At 38.8% G+C, this 18,748-nt stretch overlaps 2 protein-coding genes and 2 gene segments (V, D, J or C); all 4 read right to left on the bottom strand.

Annotated features, from left to right (window-relative positions):
* The window catches only part of LOC117958146, a 141,947-nt gene that overhangs the window by 25,846 nt on the left and 97,353 nt on the right, over nt 1–18,748 (bottom strand). The gene's annotated exons all lie outside the window — the stretch shown is intronic.
* On the bottom strand, nt 1,173–6,613 carry LOC117957877. The segment is given in 7 exon segments: nt 1,173–1,421; nt 2,483–2,637; nt 3,212–3,532; nt 3,696–4,046; nt 4,340–4,633; nt 6,349–6,431; nt 6,601–6,613. Coding segments are annotated over 6 exon segments (1,200 nt in total).
* Nucleotides 8,124–8,689, bottom strand: LOC117957891. The segment is given in 2 exon segments: nt 8,124–8,520; nt 8,633–8,689. Coding segments are annotated over 2 exon segments (366 nt in total).
* The window catches only part of LOC117957876 (lysosomal acid phosphatase-like), a 13,631-nt gene continuing 9,373 nt past the window's right edge, over nt 14,491–18,748 (bottom strand). The window contains exons 12-14 of the mRNA XM_034893967.1: nt 18,405–18,580; nt 16,555–16,902; nt 14,491–15,017 (exon numbers count right to left, since the gene is read on the bottom strand). Of these exons, the coding sequence (XP_034749858.1) occupies nt 14,677–15,017; nt 16,555–16,902; nt 18,405–18,580 (865 nt within the window). The 3' untranslated portion in view covers nt 14,491–14,676. The remainder of the gene's footprint in view (nt 15,018–16,554; nt 16,903–18,404; nt 18,581–18,748) is intronic.

Here is an 18,748-nt window from a genome sequence, read left to right as displayed (position 1 = left end):
TCTCTTGTTTCGAGGAAGTGTATTTGCAGCTCTGACGGTTTCCACAAAGTTTCACTACCACAGGTGTAGTCCCAAAGGTGCAGAGAGAGGGGGAAGTGACTCTCCAAAGATTATATGTTTAGAAACTGAAAAACCTTCAGAGCTTAACTGCTAACAGAACTTTCCGTTATGTTGATTTGATGTGTTATTATTTTAGATGTTCATAGATCCCTTTGTGGTGACTGTTGATGGCAATAAATTCCTTGAAAGCGTTCCATGTTTATCATAAGCACATCACAATCACTCATACTCATTCTGCCTTCAATTTAATAATGTGGCTGTCCAAATTAGATTTGCTGTAAAATTATATGTATTGAATAAAGATGAAAGCAAATAAAGACTGACAAAATGACCAAACATGAACAGTGAAGATTTTTAGTCAAACAACAAAATGCAAAACCAAATACAGAATGTATTTCTACAACAGTGCAATTTGTTATTTACTGTATGTGTCAACAAAATATAAATTCTAGACTAAAAGCTTTCAATAAAAGTAAGCAATAAATTCCTAATCTTAAAGAAACATCACCCAATGTCGGAACATGTATTTATGCAACGCATTCTAATGAACGGGTTCGTAAGGTACCCAAAATATGTGTGTACAAAAATGTATACACACCATGATGTCCTATGTAATCAGGCAAGACGCCGGCCACAGAGCTCTGTGAGCTGTTAATCAAATCAGCGGCCATTGCCTGTTGAGTTTAGCCCATGGACATATTTAATGAAGAAAAAATGAAGCATTGGCTTCATTTTTTTAGGCCTAGATGGTTTCTCCATATGGTTTAGCCAACAGAAGATTACTGGGAGCTGGCTACAGGGCACGCAAGATGATAGTCCCTTAAGGGGCCGGGGCAGTTGAGTTTAGCCAACAAAAAGTGACCTTAATGTGGCAACCACAGTTAAGTTTGGGCACCAAAACCACTTGTTAAGTTTAGGAACAAGATTGTGGTTTGGATTGAAACACCCTTGAGGGATGAACATGCGTTTCCTGGGTGAAGGTCTTTTGTTTTCTTCTGGAAGCAAACTCCTCTCCCCGGCTTGAAAGCACTGGGTTTTATGAGCCACCCATCCACCGGTTCCACAGCGCTCTTGTACAGCTCTTCTACTTTTTGAAGCTCTACAAATGGTTCATGAGCCTGATTCATACACAGTAAATGATTAAGAATTGCAATTGTATTTATTATTTCTTCTCCAGGTTAAAGATAAATCCATTTTCATGACTTAATAATTACATGTGATGACCATTTTATCTGGCAAATATAAGGTAGATTGTCAATTATGTACATGGTTTTTAAAATTAGATAAAAAAGACAAAAAAACAAATGAAGATCTGTCGTTATCATGCTGTGCATCCATCTCGTCCTTTATGTTCTCTTCATCTGAAAAAACAAACATACAAACAATTAAAAATGATGTATTCAGTGCTCAAATACAGAGTGTTAAACAGTGGTCAGGTTTGATTAATCACTTCAATCTGGAGTTTAACCAGCCTGAGAATTGACACTCATGATCTCTGTGTCTTTAATACTTCAATGACCAAAGACAGTTTTGCAGATTTACAGTCATGGTTTTGTAGTTTTGCAGTCAGCAGATTTGGCTACAGTACATAAACTATTATACGATAGATAATTGGTTCTTAATAACAATGTTTTAACAACTTTAACAGTCACACAGACCTGTTTGAAACGTTGTGAAATAAAATATTTGCAAGGCGTAATGGACAGTGTGAGGGACTTCTTTAACAAATGTTGCTGGTAACCTTTCCTTTTTCCAATGCACCTGCCCCAGAACAGAGGTGTGCAAAAGCATTTTTGAATCAAACAACTTTAACAGCAGCATAAAAAGGTTTGTACTTAAACTTAGTTAAAGATGGCATTTCTGTTTATTGTAATAAATTACTAATATACTATATGATTATTACAGCATTTAACAACACAGAAACCAGCATATTTTCTGTGTTTGGTGGGGCTCTTCAATTAATTAATTCATTGTGATCAGTCACACAGTCCTTAGCAATCCCTGTTCTCTCCAATAAACTCTAAAAGTGATGCAGTTTTTACAGTGTAATTATGTCCTTTAAAATCTACACAATAAACCTTTAATATTACAGGTTTGTTACAGTCAGAGCAATTCACCAGCCAAAAATAATCATTTTGTGTCCATTAACTTTTTAGATGTTGCTATAATCATTTACATATTCTATTTTCATTTTTTATTTTCGTCTCTTATGTCATATTTTATTTAGCAAAATATATACATTCATTCGTATTGCAGGGAATCCCATATTATACTGATAATATCCAAGTAATTTAGATTCTTTTCTGCGCTTGCACGTCATTGTCTGTGATGATGGAAATTAGCTACCGTAACCACAATATTCTTTCTAAATAGTCTTTAGTCCTTAGTACAGCTGAAATGCAGAGGAAACCTGCACGTTTACCTTGACCAGGCTGATTATCATGCAATAGAGAAGAGAGGATATGAAGAGGATTATGAAGGAGAAGGCTGTGGACCAAAGGCTGCTGTACTCTTCCTCCTCAAATGCATCATCTGTGCAGCTCAGAGCAAAACTCAGGTTTGATTCTGGAGTAAAATCTAAGAAGAGGAAGGCATAGTCGGTTAGATTGTGTGTGTGTGTGTGTGTGTGTGTGTGTGTGTGTGTGTGTGTGTGTGTGTGTGTGTGTGTGTGTGTGTGTGTGTGTGTGTGTGTGTGTGTGTGTGTGTGTGTTTAAGGTTTTTAATATGATAGCACATAACACATTTTTCTCCCCTGAATTGTGCTCAGGAACTATAATGAAGCATTGTTCACTTTGATTACATGTAAAATGTGGATCCTTATCAAGTGGAGCAGTGTATTGTACAGTACAACTGTAAGATATAATTGAAAGCTACTTGCACATTGATTGACACTGAAGTCATTCCAAAACATGTAACAAAAGTGTCTCCTTGCAACATTTATTAGAAACAGTCAGCACACTTCTCAAGCTGTTAGACAATGTGACGTAGACAGAGTGAAACACAATATGACAACCAATAGTAAAATGATCGTTTTACAATCACAAAAACAGGTTCCCATAGCAGAGAGTACACACAGAGACAGGACAACACGTTAGCACAAAATGCCACGTTAAAAGCTGAAACTAACATTTACATTTCTATCATATCTCACATTCAACGGCGTTATTGTGGGCCTTAGATGCCGTGGATTTTGTAGGGTTTTCGCCACTACCAGGAAATGTCTGGCAAGAGAAAGTGTAGGACTTGTCCCACTTGTCTTTGGTGGTGGTGTAAACACTTGCAACTGAGTATCCTTGTTGGGACTTCACTGGGGGGAAGTTAATGCCTTCAGCATAGTTGGAGGACTTTGTTCCATCTTTTTCTAACCAGGTGATGTAGTAATCCTGCTTCACCAGATTGGAGACCAGACACACCAAAGTGACCTCATTTTCTATGTCCACCTCTGGGAGGACGTGGACTCTTACTTTTGGCTCTGAAAGAGATAAGCGGTTTAACAAGGAAGTTCATATTTAGGCTTTTACATTTGCTATACATCGATACTGATATGTTTGTGTGTGTGTAAGTTTGTGGCAACCCCAAACATACAGGTCACTGTTTTACCAATCTGTCTCCATTAAAGACACTCAGTAACATACCTCCTTTGGGGAGAGTCAGCTCTCTAAAAACTAGTGTTATGTCGTCTTTCGTGGCAGAACAGCGCACCTTGCCAAATCTTATCCACTCATCGCGGGTAACATTCATTGTGCTGACTCTGCTGCCTGCCAACTGTGTTGTTTGGATGTTGTTGGTCTCAGGGGATCCATCGATTTGCCAACTGATTTGAATTTGATTCAACACATTCTGGTCCGCTCCAGAAATGATACACTTCAACACTGCCTGGTTGTTGTTAAAGATTTCTTTGACACTTGACACTTGCTTCAGTTCCATTAAAACAACTCCAGCTCCCTTTGGAGGCAATGGATCCTTTGTGGGTGTGGAAGAAGGAGCTGAAATAAACATACCCATTGTTAAGACAGGTATTCAGTGCCATTTTAATGACACTAAATACAATGGGTCCACTGTGTGTGGTGGTGAAGCTGAAATAAACATACCCATTTTAAAGCATCAGTTTGTAATTATTCATTTTAGAATTTTGAATGTAAAATACCAGACACATGAGAAACAGACATTATTATTGAACATTTTCATGAAACAAACAAGATTAATAAGATGATGCAGGTGGACCCATAGACATAAGAGAGTCATGATGATAAGTATTTTTAAAAATCCCATACTGTACCTTTTAAAAGTTTCACGGTTCTGGAGCCTCCGGGGTGAGTCACAGAACAATTATAGCTCTTTGAATCCCAGTCAGATTTTGACACAGTGAGCAGACTGACTCTTGTATATTTGTTGTTTTTCTCAGCTAGAGGATATTGTACAGCCGTCTGGATGGGCCCACTGTCACCTGTCCACTGAAAAGTAAGACCCTTTGGGTAGAAGTCTTGTGCAAGACAGCCAACAGTGATTTGATCTGCAGCCCCAGAACTGCACTGAACCAAAGGGAACAGAGTCGGTGATGCAGTTGTAGTATCTGTGAAACAGTTGTGTAATTATGTAAATAAATATAAAGGTCAATTAAAGAACACAGATGATCAATAGCTTGTCTAAGGTTAATTTTAAATATATTACACAATATTGCAAGAAAACTGAGGACAAGAACACCAGCCTAAAAAATTAATTTCAATGATTAAATTTTTTAATATATAATGTCCTATCGTTTTTTTTGTGACAAACAGGCTGGATTGGAGCTTATACAATGGCTTTAATGTTTAATACCACACTGTTTTGTAAAATGTAATTTATCAACTTAAAGCATGTTTACCTAGTCTTTGGGTGGAAGGTGTGCGCAACACAACCAACAGTTTATTGTTATGCACAGAACCAAGGGGACTGTTTTTAAATCTTTCAAATAGGAGATTTTTTAAGTTCATAATCACATGAGTAAAAATGTGCATACATTATCACAGATAACCAATTGTTACTCGAAAAGCCAATGATTGGTTAATTTGTTAAACCACATAATTGAAATATAAAGACCCAAAGTTAAATCAATAAATATTAAATAATTAATTATACAAATGCCTTTAACTGGTGATATAACCATGAGATTGTAAACTAACTCAATACATTTTTAAAACTCAGGTCTAATATTAAAAATGCCTTTTGTCATCATTATAACTACTACCTGTGACTACAAAATGAGTATTATTTTGAATAATAAAATGTCGCTCATTGCAATTTGAGTATTTCCCAAACTGAAACCTAAATCGTTCTTTACCATTGTGTCTGGTTTTTCTTAATCTTTTAAAAATAGTAACTTATAATGGAATAATGATTGATTAAATAACAATGTTAACACAATGCACACAACTATGATTGTTCATAGTTTGCACAAGTAGGATAAAGACAATTTTTTCTTCCTTTTGTTTCAAAAGCAAAACATCTGTTGAGACAGGCGAGCGGAGTGTGTTAATACAATGGCTTATACCAACATATAAAATAAAAAAAACACTACACTGTTTTTTTGACATTTAAAATAGTAAAATTATGAATATAAAATATTAAGTTTGATGAGAATTATTTACTCCATTTGGTTTACCGGTAAATCTGAAATCCTAGAAAAGTTGTCTGGCAGAATTAAAAATCACTTGATGAAAGATAATTCCTTTAAAACTAAAACAGATTACGAACAATTGAACCTACAGTGCATATTATGCATACAGACTTTTAAAAATCAGTTGTTGCTTTGGTGTTTCAAATGAAACTATAAATAGATACTACATACTATTATATAGTATGTACTTAAATATATGTTTGTTCGGTTGTTTAATTGAAACACATATTGACCCAGTATTTCATAAATTAAATATTTTCTCCTACGTTCAGATTTACGGTAACCCTTTCTCTAAGACATTCAGGTACGGCACGGTGTATAATTAATATCCACGGTAATACATGTATTGAATAATAATGTGAATACAACTATGGAAACAGTCATCAACACCAATTACAATCTGAATAAATTACAAGATCAACTCAAACCACAATCTACATTAAGAAGAACTTTTTCAAATGCTTTCTAAGAAACAGCTGCGTTGATAACATCTGTCTGCTCTGTTTTCTAGTGTGTCCAACATCAATGTGAACTTATAGGACTATAAGTTAAACTTCTGTTGAACAAATAAACACATAAAAAAGTTATAAATAATCTTCTGACTAAAAATATGTTGTTTAAATGTGACTTACCTGTTACTGTGACTTCGGTCCCTTTGCCCCAGTAGTCAAAAGCATCACAGTGCTGCATCTCCATTCACTGCTGGAACAAAAACCTAACACACCAAAAATAATGTGTGAAAACCTCATAAAGTGACTAAAAAACCCACAGATCATGATGAGCATCATCCCCTGATGTCATCCTGGGAGCATGTGTTTTGAGCTGATTCTTAATCAGTTGATTAAGTTCAGATTTGCTGGAAGATGACAATTACGTCTGTGCACCAACTCTGACTTTAAAATACTAATTTATTTACTTTCAACCACAAATCTGCTTATTAAAAATGATAAACATAGTAGTTACCATATTGAAGAAGGAAATATTCAGTCCTGAGCTTTTTTTTTTCATCACAAGAATGGGAGAGCGTTAGATTATTGCTCTTAGGTTTTTGTATGGATCTATATCTCGGTGCCCCCCACCCCAAACCATCACTGTGATAAACTCTAATACAAAAACCACACAATGTTTCCTGCAATGTTTTCCAGGAGCGGGTAAGAATAAAACTAAATGTTTTATTCATCATAACTATATTTAAGGTTGTAAGTTGGTTAAATTGTGTTTTGCATTAATATTTTTTCAGTTTATCAAAGTAAATTCAAGTAAATTTAAATTCAGCTATATATATATATATATATATATATATATATATATATATATATATATATATATATATATATATATATATATATATATATACATATATATGTTGTTGTTGGGGTCTGGCTGGACGTGAGTATGTGTGATGTTTACTATTTTTTCTCCAAATCATATATCTACTCCGGCTCTCCATACACTCTTTGCTTGATCGTTGCTACATGGTGAACTTTGCTAAGCAAGCCTCCTTGAGCGTTCCGTCACCCCGTGTTTTTCATGTACTTACCTCCTTTTGTTTCCTCCCTCCACAGTGTCACCTCCACTCCTGTCTCTGCCTCCGGTCAGCTGGCTTATCCTCTCGGTCCTCCTTCCACGGCGACCTGCTTCCACCTGTCTCTGTCCCCGCTTCCAGTTCCTGTGTTTCCTCCTGGGCTCCACGCTCCCGGCCTTCCCACGCTTCTCCTCCTGTGTTTCCTCCTGGGCTCCACGCTCCCGGCCTTCCCACGCTTCTCCTCCTGTGTTTCCTCCTCGGCTCCACGCTCGCGGCCTTCCCACGCTTCTCCTCCTGTGTTTCCTCCTCGGCTCCACGCTCGCGGCCTTCCCCAGGCTTCTCCTCCTGTGTTTCCTCCTCGGCTCCCCGCTGCCCCGAGCATCCTTGCTCCCTGAGACTTCCCAAGCTTCCCGGTCTCGGTCCATGGCGTCTGCCTCCCCGCTTCCCCTTTCCCTATTATAATAAATCCCTTTTGTTTTGTGAGCAGTGCGTTTGGGTCCTTCTGTTTTACCCATAAATATGTGTTTTGTAAAATATTTGAGCTGGTAAACATACAGATAGTTATGCGACTTGAAGGGCTCAGAAGAAAAGAAACAAAATATTATTTAAATATTGTCATTTGGTAAAATAAAATAAAAGCTGTTGTAAAATTGATGAATAAAAATGTTAACATCAAAGCCATGATGAATGTTTTTTTTTTTAATTTTTTTAATTTTTTAATTTGGACCTTTTGTTAAGCCATCAGTAGTGAGGGGTCTGGAAAGACAGATCATTTTCTGTTACTGTTCTTGCAACTCAGCCTCATATAAGCGATGATAATACTGATGGTGTGTAAACTCCACTTTTTGTTTCTGTTTATGGGAAGTTGAATCCATAAACTATTATTCAAACTTGCACTTTCTGTCAGTGACAGCCACACTGACATCCGCAGTGGTTTGTGTACAGCTCTGTAGCTTCCTGTGTCACTGTGGCTTTCGAGCACAATAATAAACAGCAGAATTTTCAGTCGTCAGACTGTTCATCTGCAGATACACCTGGTCCACGTTGTTGTCTCTGGATATGGTGAAGCGATTCTGGACTGTGGTTGAATAAGCTTTAGCGCTTCCACTTGGAGCAGAAATGTAGGCAACCCACTCCAGTCCTTTTCCTTCAGCTTGTCTGATCCAAGCGATAGCAGCGTCACCATCTGCTATTCCTGCATATGTACAGGTCAGTTTGTGGGATTCTCCAGAGCGCTTTACCACTGGTTCAGACTCAGTTAGTGTCTGACCGCAAACACCTGGAGAGAAAAGCAGTTTGATCACAACAGAGCCAAATAACAAACCAAGATGTGTATATATATACTTTTACAACTAAATTAGCCTCAAAAGAAAGGTGTTAAAAGTCTTCACCTGCACAGCAGAGAGTTAAAAGCAGCAGTCCTGTCCTACAGGCCATCATGTTAAACTGTGTGTCCACTGTTCTCTGTCCTCCTCTCTGCTGTCAGATAAGTAGAGGTGGAAGATATCTGAGTTTTGCATCGACTCCTCCTCACAGGGAGGAAACATCTGGACTGGACTTAATCTAACATCTTCCTTGGTGAAACTAGAATGAATGTTTACTGACCATCAGGTGTCCATATTAGTTTGAACATTTTTAAATTATGTTTAACAATGAGTAACTTGGGTATCAACGTTCCCACAACAGTATTTAATCACTATGTCATCTGATTGATTATATTTAAGCAATAAACTGCAATCAGTGGATCAGTGGTGCCCACACACACCTGAACGTGGCAGTGGGATGATTTATGGTCATTTCATGGCAGAAAAGTTTGTAGTTTTAAGTATATGTTGGCACTGGGAAAGGAGTTGCTTTTAATTGTACATGTTTACAGTGACAATAGAAGGAATTCTATTTGATTCTAACAGATTATCATCAGGAGATCATCAATATCTGGAGCATTAGGGGCTGAAAACAAATAAATAACCCATTTACTGCTTTACTTCCCTGTCTTTTGTCCCTTTATGTGGACGTCACTGGGATAAGTGTTAAAGCCAGTCCTTGTCTGCCCTCTAGAGTTTTAATACAGAAATGGTAGCTACTTTAAAATGTCCAAGAAGATTACTCACTTGTGACACCAAATAAGATTTGTTTGTTATTTAAGCTCTGTGTTTATTCCCTGCTTACCTTTCTTCCACCCATTGCATGCTGGGATACACTCAAGCACCAACATGACAGTGAATGAGAAGCAGAAGAGGAATTGTTGTAAATGAGGTTTAGAGGACTAGATATTACTTAATTTGTTGTCATTATTACACCTCACAATTTGAGCATACAGGTTTACAGTGATATTTATATCAGTTTTTTTATATCTGCATATACAGCTTCTTTCATAATGGGAATTGTTTTTCTAAGATCTATCAACAGACCAAAACAATCTTTCAAGTCAGAGTTATTTTAAAACTGAAAGAGAAAATGGAAACAAGGTTTTGCTTTGTTGATGCTTCCTTTTAATTGCAGTAAAATGTGAGAATTCCATGATTTCAAGGTAATATTGGTTCTGTCATTCTCTAATTATCTGCAGTCTGCAGTCAGATGAGTAGAGGTGGAAGATATCTGAATTGTGCATTGACTCTTTCTCACAGGGAGGAAACATCTGGACTGGATATAGTTAATGAAACTGGGAAATTAATGTGCAAGAGTCTTAATTTGTGTAACATGTTTATCAGTCACTATACTATCACTATATCCACATTTATTCTAATAATACACACATTACATCTGTTTTTTTTTAGGTTTAATCAGATGTGTTTAATTTATTTAATCTTGGTATCAAGGCTCTGTTTCTCATTGGTTTCTGTGAGCAGTTACAGCACACGAAAGCCTTCGCAATAATACAATCTATTTCATTGTGATCACCAACATCTGTCATTTATGACAACTGCTTTGTATTGATCTTACTGTGTCATACTATTATACCATTCATGATTAGTACTTATAATTGTGACTTTGGCCATTTAGATATTGGTAAACAGTTGAAAGAACTGTGTCTAGGCCCTACTACTGTAGAGGATGTAACATGTACTCTTGAGTCTAAAATATATATAAATTGTATGTGGATATATAAGTGGATAAGTATTTTTCATGTGATGAGAAAACTCAGAAGTCATTACAGTAAGATCACATTGCTGTTTGTTGTCTGTGGAGGTTTTTTGTGCAGCTGCTCCACTGTCTTCAGTCACTGTGTCTCTTCGAGCACAGAAGTAAACGGCAGAATCTGCTGCTGTCAGGCTCTGGACCTCCAGGTACTGAGTGCTGCTGGGAACATCTTCAGTCAAGGGCGGACTGGCCATATAGGCATACCCGGCATTTTCCCCGTGGGGTGACATACTCTTTGGGGAGACATCCGAAAAGTAATTTTTTTTAAATGTTTAAATGGCCCATGAACCAGCCCATAAAAGTGGTAGGCCTAGATTGGCGGTCTGAGTCCATGACTACACCAAGATTTCTGGCTTTGTTTTTAACATTGTTGTTTGAAGCTGAGTGCAGACTTTTAATCATTCCTCTTTTGCTCCAAAAACAACCACCTCAGGTTTTCCTTCATTTAATTTCAGAAAGTTCTGGCACATCCAGATGTTAAGTTTGATTTTTTTGGCTACACCTTGAGTATTGCAATGATGTCATACAGTTAAGGTTAGGTTGATAAAAGACGTTATTGCATTACTTACTTTGGCCTTGACAATACAACGGGGTAATGACTTGGTACTGCGTCTCTCTCACTCATCAACACACCGTCTGATTATAGGCCTCCTAACCTTTGTAGGATTTAAGGCCTGCAGCTGTGTATTAGCTTGGCGAGACAAGCAGGTAGTTGACTAGCAATATCAGAATATGCAACTGAAGGAAGAATCACAAAAGTCATAGGTCGTCATAGATCTAAGAATAAGAGAGAGCAACTTGTAGGGCTCTGCACTGCCAATTAACTGTAATTTCTCAAAGTATTGTGCCTTTTCTTGTAGTCCAAGTCCTTCCCTACATGCATTTGCATATTGGATGCTTTTCTGTTGTTGAGACATGGCTATGTCACAACCCCGCCGCGAGGAGGGGAGTGTTCCTTCTTTTTCTAAAAACTAATCTACCAGCAGTTAAAATCTTCCCACTGACAAATAGGACACCACAACACAGCTTGGTCTAAATGTAATTCTTTATTCTTTTCTAAAAAAAAGGTTAATACTAACAACCAACAAGTATAAAAAAAGACAGCAAGGAGGGGTTAAAATTCATGTACTATACTAACTATACTAAGAGTCACGTCCTTCTCGTTTATGTTTCAATGTTCGTTTCAGTCCAAGGCAGCAATGATGCAAACGGCAGCCACGTTTCACTCCCGGAAGCCTGGGTCCTTCTTCGTCTGGTCGGCGTAGCGTCTTTGTCGCTCCGTAGCTGGTACTGGGAGGGAACAGACAGAGAGCTCTCAGAACACAGATCACAAGCAGTACTTCACGCAACACACTCTCCGAGGATAGCCGGCAGACTTTCCTTTACTTATCCGCTTTCTCGCGTTTCAGTCCTTCTCGGAGTGTCTATCGTAGACGCTTCTCCCATCCATCCACTCGTCTCAGCTACCGCTATCCTCCGTGTCTCTTTGGCTTCACTTCTCTTGCTTCGATTCTGCTCTGCTTCCCTGCTCCTCCGCCAGTTTCTCTCTCCGCGCTGCCTCTTGCCCGTTGCTTCCCCGTGGCTTCTCTGCCACTTCTCCTCCGCTTCTCCCCCTTTTCACCGCCTTGTTCTCGCACACCTGCCCTCATCAAGCCCAGGTGTGTCCACTTGATTAATTCTGAGCTTGTTAAGTCCGAGCAACAACAACAAACAGGGGGAAGGTAATCCACCTTTGACAGCTACATTCACAAAGTATCCAAAGTGCACAATTCTCCACTATACTCCGTTCAGTTGGTTACAACATAGACAGTTAAAGAAATGGACAAACAGATCCTGTTGTTCTGGACAGAGACCAATTAAGGAAATTAGAAGGTCTTTTCCGGTGATGGCTAGGCGTTACTGCGCAGCCTCCAACTGAGCTTGATGACGTAGTTGTGACGTGGGAAACGTGTCTGAAAGTAGTAAGTCTTCGGTAGCTGTCCCAAGAGAAATTTCAATCTTTCCCAAACAGCAGAGACGGAAAGCGTAGTAGGTATAAGTTAGGAGATAACATAGCCACTGGCTAATTACTGCATGCTAGTTAACGTTAGTAATTAAACCTAAACAGCTGATGTAAGTTGAAAAAGTCTGCAAGCTTCTCCTGGCAATTCGATGATTTGTGAACTATGCGACAGCAAGTCGCGTGGTTTTGACACAATCGTTAGCCTATTTTTACCAAAACGTCTGCTACGGAGCCATAACGTGAGGTACAAGGTAATGGAGCCTTTTATACATTGTCGTGTTTCTTTAGAAATAAACAATGCATGAATAGAGTCTTGAAACGCTTCAGATGTAAAGTTATTTACTGTCAAAGTGGCGCCAAAATGAAATGCATTCAATAGGATGCTAATTGCTGGTAATAGCTTTGAAGCATTAAAATGGCACCATGGGAGCTACGCTTAGAGAGGAGAGGCTTACCCCCTTGGATTACACTGATTGTCCCCAATATGGCGCGTGTAGCGCTTTCCACCCTTAACAGGTAAATGAAAGTAGCTATTGGGTTCGTTTAGCTTACTCTGTTATAGCGTTACTTGCCTATATTAATTACATTTCCAGATGATCCGTTAAACTAATAACAAATGTTATTTTCTTTTTTTGTTGTACAAAGTAGTAACCATGAAATGTTTTTTTTAATTCACCTTTTTCCCTGGTGATACATTATTAATAATTTCAGGCCCACAACTGTTTTGTAAAAGGTAAAGGATTATTATTATTATTAAAACAATCTCAAATAAAATAAAGTTAACACATTTTCCCCTTATATGTGGTCATCTCTGAATTCAACAAAATATAAACATCCTTTACAATATTTCGGTGTTTCTCTAACTCAAAATATCCTTTTACGTTTTACAATAATTAACATCAACAATGAGCCCTATTTCACACCATACACTTGAATCTTCCTAGCGCTGACTCGGTCACTAATCGATCCTCACACAGTCACTCGCCTGCAAACCTCCCCACCACCCCAGCGTAGCAGGCCTGGTTCGTTGCACGTGTCTGCAGCCCCAGTAACGTCAAGGTCCTCTTCACTCCGGTGAACAAACAAGAAACCAACGTCAACCGTATTCTGGTCGAACTCGGTGATTTGTCCGCTCCGTGAATCCCTCCACGTCGTTCTCGTCAAACTCCGTCAGGAAACAGTCTGTTTGTTAATGAGGTTGTTTGGCCAACAATCTCTCCCACCTGGATAGTTTCAGCAAAGTCCTTCGACGTTCTTTTTAGACAAACTCGCTGTCTGTCTTGACTTTTTCAGTTCTTTTTTTTTCAGTTCCCGGCCACGCACCATCTCCCTCTCTTTCTCCCGTCTCCCTCGCAGGCTCCTCTTTTTTCCACGTTTTAACCCATAACCCAATTAGAATCAAACAAATATCCAACAACCAATTAGAATATTCTTACCTACTTGGTAACTAGGTAAATTACATTCCCATAAGTACTGTCTTATATAAACAACAATCCACATAACAAAAGACATAAAACTTAAACAGTATGTAAAATGAAAAGACATGGACATTCTCTATATCCACATAACCCTTACATCATGAATACAGGGATTTTAAGTGCAATACTGTAAAATTAATTAACAGTTTAACCTTTTAACTTTTAGTACAATATATTTGTAATTTATTAACTATTTATTGTCCGTATGAACTGAATATAATTATGCATCAACTTAGAATATAGCCTAATTTCCAAAGGGCTACACGCGCATCCGGTTGCTGCCCAGAACATGACGTCAGCGAAAACCCTCTATACTGTATGATTGCATTAGCTTGGCTAAGTGTGCGTGTATCTGAGTCTTGACTGATGACGTTGTGTGCTTTTCTTTTTATATTGTTTGCAGCACATTACTTATTTGGTTGTGTTGTGTGTATTTGTAGTGTGTTTGCTGAATGCTGCGCATGTGTTGTCAAATTACTTAAGCTCTTTTCTTAATTTGCTTGCGTTTTGTCTATTTGCATGTGTTTTCTTAAATTGCAGGGCGTTTGCCCCTGTCGGCCACTGATATCTTTGAGAACTACTCGTACATAGATTGTTTAAAAATATGGAAGTCCACATTTATTTGAAACAGTCAGCACACTTCTCAAGCTGTTAGACAACGTGACGTAGACAGATTGAAACAGTATGACAAACAATAGTAAATTGACCATTTTACAATCACAAAAACAGGTTCTCATTGCAGAGTACACACAGAGACAGAACACATTAGTACAAACTGCCAAGTTTAAAGCTGAATCTAACATTTACATTTCTATCATATCTCACATTCAACGGCGTTATTTTGGGCCTTAGATGCCGTGGATATTGTAGGGTTCTTGCAACTACCAGAAAATGTCTGGCAGGAGAAAGTGTAGGACTTGTCCCACTTGTCTTTGGTGGTGGTGTAAACACTTGCAACTGAGTATCCTTGTTGGGACTTCACTGGGGTGAAGTTAATGCCTTCAGCATAGTAGGAGGGTTTGTTTCCATCTTCTTCTAACCAGGTGATGTAGTAATCCTGCTGCACCGGATTGAAGACCAGACACACCAGAGTGACCTCATTTTTGATGTCCTCCTCTTGGAGAACGTGGACTGTTACTTCTGGATTGTTCCCATCTGATGGAGATACTTGGTTTAACAAGGATGTTCATATTTAGGCTTTTACATTTGATATGCATCAATATTGATATGCTTGTGCAGGGCTGCCAACTTTCCCCCAAACCTTGGAGTGAGATTTGGGGGGGCCGACCCATATTTTTCCACGTACAAAGCAATTTCTTTGGGTCTTTTTCCTTCAGGGTTTAAATTGGGATTTGTCATATGTGGGGGGATGGGGCTCTCCCTAGGGGGGTCTGGGGGTATGCCCCCCCAGGAAAAAAAATTGAAAAATAAACCATTAAATTGCACTTTCTGGAGAGTTTTTTTGCAAAAAAAATTTAGAAATCAAGTGTTACATGATATGTGCAAAACTATAGGGTTAAGAGCTTTTGCATTGTTGTATCAACAGGTTTTAGGGCATTTAGCATTTACATTATTTACATTATTAACTTCTTATGATATAAGAACTGACCCAGACAATGTGCCAAACATAATGAGTCACATGAAGAGACAGTAGCATATGTCAGCAACAGCTGAGAAGATTTGGGTCTGTGGTGAGCAGGTCCATGGGTCCCTGCCTGGTGTAGGGACCAGGGACCCAAAGTTAACTTAATGTTGAGGGATCAACTAAGACCACTGAAATTCTAAAGAAGGAGAACCACTGAGTTACATAAATTCTATTCCTTTAACCTTTGTGCCAAGGTTCAGTAATGTTTGGCCCTCATCCTCTGTGCCCCACTTACTGTATTTACTTTTTTGGGAAAATAAAGACTATTTGTTCATTTTATGAAACATTGAATGAATTATTTACAGGTTAGAGAAGCACAATAGTGGCCCAACGTTGCAGTTTTTATATATAGTATAGTATAGCTCAGATGTGTTTCACCAGATTTCTGCTCATGTTTACAACTTTGTGCACATTCAAAATATAACTCCTCCCATCTCTGTTGTCCGAGATCTGGAGAGTTGTAATATAGTCTGCTGTGCATGTTATTGCTCCGCTGGTATGGTGGATCTCATTCAGACCGTCTGACAGACACACAGGCCCATTTGGGTCTCTGGTCTCTGACAAAGTTTGTCTCTGACATAGTTTAGAGGAGGCTGTGTGCTGTTCATTATCAGAGGTCTACGCACGGATGCAACGCGTCACTGTCCACAGCAGAGCGGGTCCGCTAAAATTAACTGAAGTTTGCTTCGAAGTTTGCACGAAGCGACGGACGGGTCTGTGATACTCAGAGCTCATACCTGAAGCCGGGGAGTGCTCTTGAACCCCCTCACAGTCTCTGAAAGCACAACTAGTCGATCGCGAGTGGCTCAACAGGTAGATCTACAGATAAACTCATCTTTCAGAAATTTGACAGACCGTGTTGACACTTTAGCGTGAGAAATCGGGGGTGTGGCGTGTGCGCGTGTGAAACCAGTCAAATGCGTCTGTCTCACGGCCAATGCGTGAGAGTTGGCAGCCCTGCTTGTGTGTGTGTAAGTTTGCAGCAACCCCAAACTTACAGGTCACTGTTCTTTCTATCTGTCTCTATTAAAGACACTCAACACATACCTCTTTCGCAGAAGGTCAGAATTTGAATAACTGGTGTCATGCCGTCTTTCTTGGCAGAACAGCGCACCTCTCTGGATCTCATCCACTCATCTCGGGTAAGAGTCATTGTGCTGACTCTGCTGCCTGCCGACTGTGTTGTTTGGATGTAGTTGGTCACAGGGGATCCATCGATTTGCCAAGTGATTTGAATTTGATTTAACACATTCTGGTCCTGTCCAGTAATGGTACACTTCAACACTGCCTGGTTGTAGTTAAAGATTTCTTTGATACTTGAGACTTGGTTCAGTTCCATTGAAACAGCAGCTCCCTGTGGAGGCATTGGATCCTCTGTGGGTGTGGAAAAAGGAGCTAAAATAAACATACCCATTGTTAGGACAGGTATTTAGAGAGCTTAGGGACCGTGTACAAACTACAACACAGAAAAGAGATAAAACAAATATATGTACGCTATCAATGTAATGATTTAATAAGGTAGTGTCTCCAAACTTACCTCAATTATTACTTGTTTCCTGCTAGCACTTACTTTAAAATAATAAGAATATGCTTATGTTAAAAGCTAACAGCTGCCCCTTTCTGGTGATGTATTTTCTGTCTTCCTAGGCCTTACAGAAGCTTTTGTAATTAATCATTAACGGTACAGTACATCAAGATTGGTACAGAGTATGTAAGAAATGTAAATAGTTTGTCCATTATATGAGTTATAATGTTCAATAGGTTTATTTTTGCCCTGGATGACTCCAAATATATAGAACTGTTTTAAACAACACAAATGCTTGTGTGGCATTGCTATGTGTGTGATATCAGTAAATATGACATTATTATTTTGAGTATTGGCATAAGTGAATGTCATGAGGACAAAAGCGTCTGGACTTGTTTTGAAAGAATGTCGATATTTTGTCCACTGCATAAGTTACAATGTTTATTTTTTCCCTGTTTGACTCCTAATGCAAAGTGATGAAATTGATTACCGTACGTACACACCGCCACCGACTTGAGCTGCAAAAAAGCTCCGGCCGCCCCGCCAAGGACACTTGTCAAAAAGTACGGGGAAGCTTTTTGACGCTTTGGCCTCTCTGACATGGCGCCGTTCTTTGTTTGACCGGTAGAAGCACACGCAGCCATGGCCAGTACACAGACACTAGACACCTTTATAAATTACATATATAATGACTGAAGTTGTATTGCAAATTGGTCGCAGTGGAGTCTGTTAGCAGTATGCTCGCTTATAAGCCACTGAGTTGTAGCGGCCTGCAGGCAGAGCGAGCAGCCGACAGACTAACCTAGTGACCTGTGCAGGATTCACTGTGAGCGGACCGTTTAGAGACCATGTGACCGGCAGCTAATGTTAACTGGTCCCTATTTACAAACAACGTCATATTATAAACGATATGTAACCTAGCATCGGCGGTTTATGAGCTTGTCCTCATAATGAATGTTTTCATATAAACTTGGCCAAATCTTTGTAAAATCTTGATAACATTTACTCTAGCCAAGATATGGCAACATTGGTGTTTTAATAGTTACCTACACAAATTCATTAGTGCGTAAAATAAACAATTTTTATCCTATAAAAATTATTTTAATACCCATTTGTAAGGTTGTTCTGGAGATGCTACCTCCCAAGTTTTGTGCAGATTGGTGGCAGGATCTAGAAGGAGTTCGGCAAAGTATGTATCACGATTTTTCACACATAAAAGTCTAGTTGGAAATGGGCGTGGCCTATATCAGGTGATTCAGTTGGATTCAGGGAACGCAAGGATACATGTTTTTTGCATTTGTTTATTTAAATGGGTCTGGGCTTAGCCCCAAACCTCCTCAAGTCCTAGAAACGCCCCTGGTTTGGTGTTTACCTTTATCTCTGCCTTCAGAATGTACTTGACACTCTTTGTCCCTGTCTTCTGGAATAGAGAACTTTGTAATTCTCATAAACTCATCTAGGGGGCAGTCAAGGGAGCAGCCTGGTAACTGCAGAGGGTACGGCTCCACTGTGCTGTCATTCCGGTAGAACATCGACACTGAAAAAGAGCTGGTAGATACAGAAAGAGAGAGAAACAGATTTACAGTCTGTGATGGTCTGATGCCATGTCCAAGGTCAGCAGCTTGGACCACAAAACATTAGTGTAATAACTTGATAACATCAGTTATTTTGTATTTGTTTCTCATTTTCAATATGTGAGTTATTAATAAGATGCAA

Source organism: Etheostoma cragini, chromosome 15 (assembly GCF_013103735.1).
Source record: "Etheostoma cragini isolate CJK2018 chromosome 15, CSU_Ecrag_1.0, whole genome shotgun sequence".
NCBI lineage: Eukaryota > Metazoa > Chordata > Actinopteri > Perciformes > Percidae > Etheostoma > Etheostoma cragini.
Note: the sequence above shows the minus strand (reverse complement) of the source record. Positions and strands in the feature narration are given on the sequence as shown.